A 9,450-nucleotide genomic window follows, 5' to 3' on the forward strand; every position below is an offset into this window, starting at 1 on the left:
ATACAGGCAATATCGCACAATGTAAGAGGGTTCACATCGCAGGAAGACATAAGTAGTATTATGGGACAGCCCACGGCCGGATCCACATTGTTTTTGGCTCATGAAGTAGGCATGGTCCGGGGAGTCAAAGATAATCAATCCATGAAATGAACGGCGATTTGGTGGGATATTCAATTTTCGGTTCCACTTCTGAAAATTTCATGAAGCACGTGAGCTCACGAGTAAACGAACCACCTGTGCTTCGCTAGCACCTACCTGAAAAGCTCGAATCACGCCAATATGCGCACATCCTCGAGCACCACCGCCACCTAGAACAAGTCCGATTGCTTCACCGGTCAGGTAACGAGCAAGACGAGAGAAATCCGACAGCGGGTTAGGTCGCTCGCGAGCAAACACGTGACCGTAGAAGGCAACTAAATCATCCGGAGCACGTGCCGTAAATACACGTGGCTCACATCGGATGTGGTAGTGGTGACTGATCCATGGACGGACGTTCAACCATTTGGCCGTGTGCCGCTGTTTCGGATAATCCGTAGTGAATGGGTACATCAGAACCAACGCTTTGACCACCTAAGAAAAAGGAAGAAAAACAATAAATATGTTTTATGAGCAGTAATAGAAGGGGATGCTTGAGTTACGTCGGGAGTGTCTCACTTAAACCGCCGTTAACCACGAAACTGAGAACAGCATTATATACCTATGGCATCAACCAGTTACATGTAGGAAAGCGTACGACCACGTAACCGAAAACAGACAAAATTGAACTGATATATATGTGTCGCGTGGCGAAACACAAGGGTTGAAAGACGAGGGTCTCGAACCAGGTTACCCCAAACATCAGCTGACGGAGAGTACACAGAAAAAATGTGGGCACATCGAGACGGTTTTTCGGAATTCGACAGTGGTAATAACTTTGTTCCCATTGACATAAAAACAACATAGTTAACAAATGAGAACACACTATATCACCAACCAAGAAGTATTCACGGCTTCCATGGATCAACATTCTATGCCATTATCACCATCACCATTGTCAGCTGTAAGAATCACGTACTTGCCGTACAGTGGTTATACCTGCCACTGTTTCGTTCATCGATGATTTGGGGAGATGGGATAGATAGCTGCGCGCTGGAGGTGGTAGATGATACAATTGACGTATAAATACAGAGGTGTCACGGGACTTTTAATTGGGTGATTGGGAGAGAAGCTTTAAAAGTGTTCAGCTGTAGCATTCTTCCGGTGCCTAGCTGCCATGCCATCCGAAGGAAGCACGAGGGCTGGGATACTGTCAGATTGCCCAAACCTAGACAGGCGAAGTCGAGAAGCGGAGGTGGGATTCGAACCACGGACCTCCGGTCAGTAAATTCGCGCTCTTACCACTTGGGCCATCTCACTTTGCATTGAAGGCAATAACTAGGATGGACGAGTGTGACTGGGGAAGCGACTGAACCATTTCTGATAGTGTATCCAACTACTGATTTGTCCTCCCTTGGGGTTCCCATCCACGGAGACGGCAATGACCAGCGCGGCCGGGCTTGCTGGAACTGGCCTCGCTGCCAAGTCATTTTTTTACTTCTGCTGGTTCCTTTCCACCCTTCACATAGTTATGGGAAGAGAGCCCTTCGAGGAATTCGGTAGACTGGCGTACAGGGCACATGACCAAGCAACACATGGCATGTGATCAGATCATTTATCGTTATTGAGTTGATTTTCCGAAAACCATTCAACGTATTTCAGCATTGCTGTTCCGGGTTTCCTACCAAACTCGGGCAATGCTCCGAAAACATCGATTGTCAAACACTGAAAGTCTTGATGTTCTCGGCGCGCAGCGGCCAGGTTCCTGAACCGTATAGTAATATATAGCGCACCGCAGCATTGTAAGCTTGACGCCGCAGGCGACGCGAGTTCACGAAAGCTGCTCTGGCCGGATGGAAGTATCAACTGTTGCGAGACCACCGGGATCGATACAGCTGCCCAGGTAGATAAATTTGTCCAATACCTCCATCGGGTCATCCGAAAGCATGGGATCAGGGTTGGAGGCTACCCAGTCTTGCAACAGCACTTTGTAGTTTGCAGGTGTGAAGCGCATGTCAAACTGTGAGACAGAATTATATAGATCACTCAGTATCGTTCGCATTACCACCGAGTCAGATCCAAGAAGAGCTATGTTGTCTGAGTACTCGATATCTGTGAGCGGATGACTCGGGAGCAATTCGACCCCATGGGCTTAGAAGCTGATAGTGAGTCTTCCATCAATGGCGAAATTGAAGAAAAGCGAGGGGGGCGATACTTTCTGAAACCACTTGATGTGGTGAACTCAGGCGGGAGCTTCGCGTAGGCCTTCACAGGTCCGCGGGAGTTGGCGTACAGCACGTTAAAGAGAGTCCGGAGTTTATAGAGGACACGATGCTCCCTGGACACTGGCATATTGCTTGACGGTTCACAGAGTTAGAGTCAAGAGTTAAGTCAAGGTTGACCAACACGGTTGGTTGCTGGAGACACTGTCGTCGTTCCAGAATTTGTCGGAGGGTGAAAATGCACTCTCTTGTAGGATGGAAACTAGTGTAACCTTCATGGACCTGTCTACCCTGTGTTCAGTCAACCTTGGAGGGATAAGACCAGAGAGGACCTTCGATACCACGGCTACTAGACTAGTGCTACGATTGTTCTCACAACACTCACGTATGCTTTTTTAACAATAGGGATGATTGTTTATGTGTCCCATCGTGTAGACGCTTTCTCTTCATTGCATATCGCACCAGAGAGTTTTGACAGATGGGTAACCAGGGATTCTCCGCCACCTTTGAGGAGTGTTGGATACAGATCGCATGGTCTTGGTGCCTTCTCACGTTTCAGTACGAACAGTTCGTACTTTATTTTTTCTTCCCGGGGGACGATTAAGGTTTACATTCCATTCACCCGTATGCACTTTCTCCACAGGCTGGGTGGCAGGAAGCCAGTTAACTGTTCTTCGAAGTGTTCGATCCATCTTTACAGTCGACGGTTCTGCGAGTGAATTAATAAACCATCTTTTTCACTTATAGTTTCACTGATCGCTACTCTCCCAGAGCCCGTAGATGGTATCTGTTGATACAGAGAACAGCGGTTTCCGGTAGCAGAAGCCTTTTCCATCACCCGAGCTTTCGTTGTCAACCAAAGCTTTCGGTCTTTCCTTAGGCTCTTCACTATTTCACCTTTGAGGGATTCGCGCGTGCCGTCGAACTTGTTGCCAGCTAGTATGGATTTCCTGGCATCAGTCACGCACAGCGATCTCAGCGACACCCAATGGTCTTGTGGTCGAATCGGAGAAGTCGGAGAAACGGCACTGAACGCCGCTAGAATAGCTCTTTTCAAATTTTGCCATGCTTCACCCACGTGCTCACTACCAGTACAGTATTGGTTTAATAAGTTGGGTTAGCTCAGATCGACACTGTTGAGCCATGTTAATTCTTCGAAGACTGTAGACTGGCACGGTTCTTGCTGACTTGCAAGGACGTGATGGCAAACAAACTGTCAGGTATGTACGCGCCATGGTGTGATCGGAATCGAGTTGTGTGTCCCAGGAGGAACGGCAGTCTTGAACTGGAGCTGATGGCCGTGTGATCTAACTGGGTCTACGGTCGATTCGCAGTCAGTGGCCACCAGGCTACGCGATGCAAACGTTTATGCTGAAAGTTCGTACTGAGCGAAACAGTTGATCAGCCCACAACTGCAAACGTTTATGCTGAAAGTTCTTACTGAGCAGAAACAGTTGATGATCAGCCCACAATTGCAGGAGTCGCTCTCCATTGTCTGTGCGACGAACATCGACTCCGAATCAACCGCCCAAATGTGATTGCAAGCTCAGAAGACCGACTTGTGCATTCACACCGCCCAAAAGGATCATAATGTCAGTAATTCCTGCTTGACGAATGAGCCCGGATAGCTCTCGATAGAACGTATCATTCTCAGCATGAGAACTGCAGTCCATCGGGGCATAAGCAGACACTACAAAAGGAGACTGATTTTATATTGAAAGGCAGTGAGCTTGATTGAGCTGGATAACCGGACGGCGCAAAGAACTGCTCGCTGAAGCAACTTAGCCTCACATACACATGTCTGGTATCTACGAAAACTGAAGACAAGACGTCCAATGTTGTATGGCAGCTGAGCCCAAGGTTTACGATGACAAGTGAATAGTCACTCCGCTGGTTGGTTGAGGCATCCAGATGACGGAACATGTTTGTTGACTGGTTACAGTTTGAGTGCTTAAGTGCAAATGCACAGTCAAAGCAATTTGGCAGTATTCGCTAGATCCATAGATTGTGACGCTGACCAGGATTTATTGACCCCAGCGATCATTGGAAAATCGTGATAGCGGACCGCAATCGATAATAACAGCAGTAATAGCTAGGGCTCGTCTGTGGACCCTTTCGGTTTATGGTTATCATGCAATACGGAGGCACGAAGACTGCGAAACTGAAATTCGGTTGTCCACAGAGCACCGTTCTGGGTAAGTTGCAACTTCACAAAGGTTCATTTTTATGAGTGCAATTAAAAGCGACTCGAATAAACAGTAATGGGATGAAAAGAATCCTTACACACAAAAATCATTATTACTTAGCCGTTATGAGGTTGCTGATGGAGCTACTCGTGAACGAGAGAATATGAAGTGCTCTCTCCAGTGCAAGGGATCTCTAAAAATCCCAAACCCGGACCTATCTACGGTTCAGCTTATTTACCATCAACTTGCTGTCCAAGGTGAGCATTGAATGAATGAGGACCACGCATTCCTTGGTGAAGCCGGTATCAGATTGTTTAGGCGTTTCTACCATTCTGTCTGTACTATTTATATCAAAAAGCCATAGAAACGTTGCTAAAGGAAACTCAGTGAGCAGCAGAAGGAACGCGATGACAACGCGAGGAAAAAACGCTCTTGCCTCAGTGCACAGTCTTCGCAAAATCAACGCCCTTCTGTCAAACATATGAGCTGACCACAGATAAAAACAGCACTCGAAATATTTGATACGACAATAGAGAAATACATCCGCCTCACTGACGCTTACTTACAGGAAAATCGATGCGTAGGTGTACCCTTACACACGGCCAAACACATGGTAGGTGAAGGATTGGTAAATCCCGGAACGGAAAAATATATCCGGATGCATCCGTTGTGTGTACAATTTCTGTAGAGTACGCGTTGATCAAAAACCTTTGCATACAACATAAAAGCATCGCCAGGCTAAACGAATCGGAAGCCCAAGTTCATTCTGATTCGAGTTACGGCCACACTGAGTATTTGACTATGTTGCAGAGTTTTGGAAGTTAGAACCGCAATTCCACTCATCATGATCGAAAACGGACTACCCGAAAACCCTAAACAATACACCTGAATTTCCAGGGACGAGGCTGCTCTGTTACTACAGCCTGTGTCTTGGAGTGGAGTCTTGAAGGCAGTGGACCGCCTAATCGATTTCCGCACATTTCACATGAATTAACCACACCAAGGCGACAGAGTATGGAAAGGATACTTGAAAGTTTGTTAATTATAAAGGATCGAAGGATATCCGAGCTGAGAACTTTCAGCTTCCTGACTGAGTCAAATTCAACAGAAGACTTTCATCCATCCTGAATGGAGTACATCTGTTGAATGTCTGATCTGTGCATTCCATTGAGTGGGTTATCTTAGCTTTGTTTCTGTGAAAGCAGAAAAACGTAGAAGGGTGTTTGTGACATGAAAACAAGGTAGTAAGCAGAGAAGACGAAAGGAAAGGAAGGAAATGCTGTTGTTTGTGAAATAGGGAGGAAAACAGGTGGTCAGAGAATCCAGTAATGTTTGTCATCTGCTTTGCAGAGTCTTGCTGTTTTTCGGCTTCAGCAGGTCTTATGAGAGCTCTTTGTTCACCCAATTTTGATGTTTCCATAAGTTTAGGGAGATTTTGCAGTGCACTTTACTTCATCTAGCTTTGCCGTCGAAATTGATGATCTCTAGCTTTGAGCAAGAAACACGTTTTGATAGATTGCTTGTGTTGCTGCGCAGAAGCGACTAATGTTATCCCGTCATCCCAAAGACGAAGTGAAATGAGCATCACCACCATTTACTTTCATCGATGAGACAATAAACCTAACAACCTTCGAACTGCGAAGGCAGTAAACCTTCACAGAAACGCTGGAGTAAATTGGCATTAGGTACTTTGTTATTAACGGCGAAAAGTTCGGTTCAATTAATCACTGAGGATGAGTAGAATGTCAGACGTCAACCTATTGCGTCTGTCCCCCTCGGGATAGACCAGTATCACGAGAACCCCACAGAAAATATTCCTTTCAAACGGTGCCTTAAAGCTTGTACAGTACTTACGATCCTTGTAGGTATAGCACTCCAACCACCTTTCAGGCGTACTTGGCAGAAATTCTGATTGATGGAAATCGAATAGTTATCAGCTGCGATGTACCCATGGCTTAAAAAAAAGTTCGTTTCCCACTGCAAATTTAATGCAAGTTTTCAGGTAATACGAGTCGACGACTTATTTCACAAGATCTCATAATCAGGTTTGTTCACATGCAATCGCATGAAACATGAAGCTGAAATGGCACTAAGTACAGCCGTTAGTTGTACTCCTGAATGATTTTGCACTACTCTTCCTCAAGAAAACCCCCACCGCAACCAAACTTCCAGAATCGGAAGGATGCCTTCTGAAAGTTTAAACAACTAAGTGTTCGCCAATAAAGGATAACGAAATGGCGCTGACCAGGACGAACTAATAGACTATTAATTAATATAACAAGCACAGAATCCGTGAGCTCTTTTTACGGAGGTTAACGCAACCTGACCAACAAACTAGCCTTGAGTGTTAATTGGATCCAATAAAGAGGGAACAACGAGCAGTGAATGAATCCTGAAACGTAATTCATTAGATAATGGGAAGTGTGAGAAATCTAGCTACAGTGGTGGGCTTTATCGCGTGTCACCTTGTGCTGAGCCTGGTTGTTATTGTGGTGTGAAAGGACAGGCTTTGATATTGGAACGTTGGGATAAATAAAGCGGCGGCGATTCAGGCTTGGATAATTTGCGACACCCGGACGTGTCTCCAGGAGCTCCAGAATAAAACTCTTAAGAATAACAGAAGTCACACGAAAATAGGTCCTGTCAGAGTGATCAGCCTGCACACTCATGTAAATCTCAGGAGAGGCATGGAAACGGACTATGCCTGGGATGGCGTATCACTGAGGAACAAGGTCCCTTTCGCTACAGGTGTTCACTTACAAAATTTGGACAAACTCAGGACGAACTGGAGGTTGGATTACCGTCTCTTCACGGAGACAGATTTTACAGTTCCTAACATAAATTTACAAAAAGACCAACGGGAAAATTCTCCACCCTCATTCAAAGCAACTTTAATCTAGGTCCGCAGAGGCAACTCACTTTGGTCGCTCGTCGACACTTCTTTTACATAAAAGTTAATACCTAGAGAACGGACAAACGAATTTCACCACGCGTAATAAGACTCAAATAGAATTTGATCCCGCATATATGAACACAATAAACCAGTGTTTTATGAGGGACTAATTTTAGAATATTGTTCTGAGGTGGCTAATGGAAGAACTGGGTAGGCACATCTACGTCCGGACCATGCCGTACGACGCCAGACAAAAATTATGACCCATTAGGATGGATACCAAGAAACTTCCAACATACGCTCAATTCGCGATTCAGGGTGTTGTTTACTTTCTCACTGTGCCGTCTAACTGGACATTTCCATTCGAGATCACAGCGCTACACGACAGCGGAATTGAGTCGTCAACATAGAGACGTGTAGAGGACGGTTGGATATGAAGGCGCGGAGGAACATTTTGGAAGCTCAGGAGCGTTTGTTACAAGTCGATGTTCTCAAAGGTGAATAGACGTACGTGTGCGTTTTCTGTCAGACAAGGTGGGATGAACGGAATGCAAAAGTTAACAACAGGATCTACCTTAGTGGGGTGATTTCGCAGAGTCAATTCGATGGGTGAAATCCGGGATGGGTCTGAGTTACCCAGGGCCAAGACGAGCACACAGTCTGCCTGTCGGATACATAGGCGATTCCAAGCAGACGTCCGAGTGTAGTCACATACAAAGAAAACGATGCGATGTGAATCCTCCTGGTGGCTGAGCCAGGCTGTCAGGCGATATTGATTCACACTGGCCAAAGCGCTTGGTCCCAGGCGACGACGAATTATATCTGGGTAGGGAGAAGGTAAAGCAAATCAGGTTCAAAGCCAATATGTAGCATAGAATGGTTATCCTATCCCCAGGGACCAGGAAACACCACCGAAGGATTCGAGATTATTTTACAGATGGAAGAGACTGCTGAGGATCGAAGCCTAGTGCGTTGAGCTAACGAAAAGTCAACTGTCTGTGACTGCCTTCAGAGCTCTGACGAGATGTGAGTGACTGCACGACGTAACCAGTATCTCTCAGTCTGGGTTATGCTAGTATTTGAACATAAGAAAGTCTCTGCCGACCGGGCCAGTCCGAACGAGCAATGGGGAAACAGGCATTCCGAAATAGCAACAGAACCGATGTATCAAGCTACCGCATGTTTTCCACCCTTACTGAAAACATATTTGCAGGATGAGCGTGAAAAGATAGGAATTTTGAGTTGGTTTGTAGGAGCTAAAAATGGGAATCATTGCAAAAGATCGTAAAGTATTCGGCGTATGCTAAATTACCAACTAATTTAAGTGAATGGCCGGCTCATTGGGCTTGTAGAGAAAGCGTTAGGGGTATCAATGATTAGATATGACTGTACTGTACTGAGGATGAAAGTGACGCAATAATGTCGGTTAGTAGAACATGTTCCGTGTACAGTTCTATAAGATGAATTACAACGGAAAAGGTCCTGCAACCACAAGAGGGGGAACTGTACTAGAAGTGGAATAGTAAATTTGAGTGAAAACGAACGGACACATGTGTGTTAGTGATGCAGTCATGAGAAGCTATTGTCGCGTGGGCTAAGTCCGCCTCCACCAGTGAAAATGAACGGTGGACGCTGAATTAATGAATCCTTGTACCAGAAAAATGGATCAATGACGATGGCTTACATGTGTACATACACACACAGCTGACTGGTGTGTCTGCATTTGGGCACACACATATGCCCAACATTCGTATTTGCTGAAGCGAACATACACTTGTTTGAATGGGTAAAACTCACAGGCAGGTGAAACCATTTGATCACTGGCACGGATTCATAGAAATCAAATGTTAATCTGTCAAATGGTGTACATACCAATGTGCCAGTAATTCAAAATAAATGTGGTTAAACCGACACAATCGGCGAAACGATTAAATTTGGTGGTTATACTTTCTTTATTGGGTCATGGATTGGCCATTACTGGGTCCCAGGATACACTAAAACTGAGCCATGAAGTCATCATCATCATCATCATCAAAGACGGCAACACCAGTGTTGCCACTGATGCTTCACTGCC

General features: G+C 45.6%; 1 protein-coding gene across 1 annotated transcript in view; it reads right to left on the minus strand.

Moving 5' to 3' along the window:
• T265_09823 (hypothetical protein) overlaps positions 1-9,450 on the minus strand; it is a gene marked incomplete at both ends in the record, with an annotated part of 78,448 nt that overhangs the window by 30,879 nt on the left and 38,119 nt on the right. The window contains 2 exons of the mRNA XM_009176006.1: positions 256-570; positions 7,951-8,198. Coding sequence (XP_009174270.1) covers positions 256-570; positions 7,951-8,198 — 563 coding nt within the window. The remainder of the gene's footprint in view (positions 1-255; positions 571-7,950; positions 8,199-9,450) is intronic.

The sequence above is a fragment of the Opisthorchis viverrini genome (assembly GCF_000715545.1).
Source record: "Opisthorchis viverrini unplaced genomic scaffold opera_v5_306, whole genome shotgun sequence".
NCBI lineage: Eukaryota > Metazoa > Platyhelminthes > Trematoda > Opisthorchiida > Opisthorchiidae > Opisthorchis > Opisthorchis viverrini.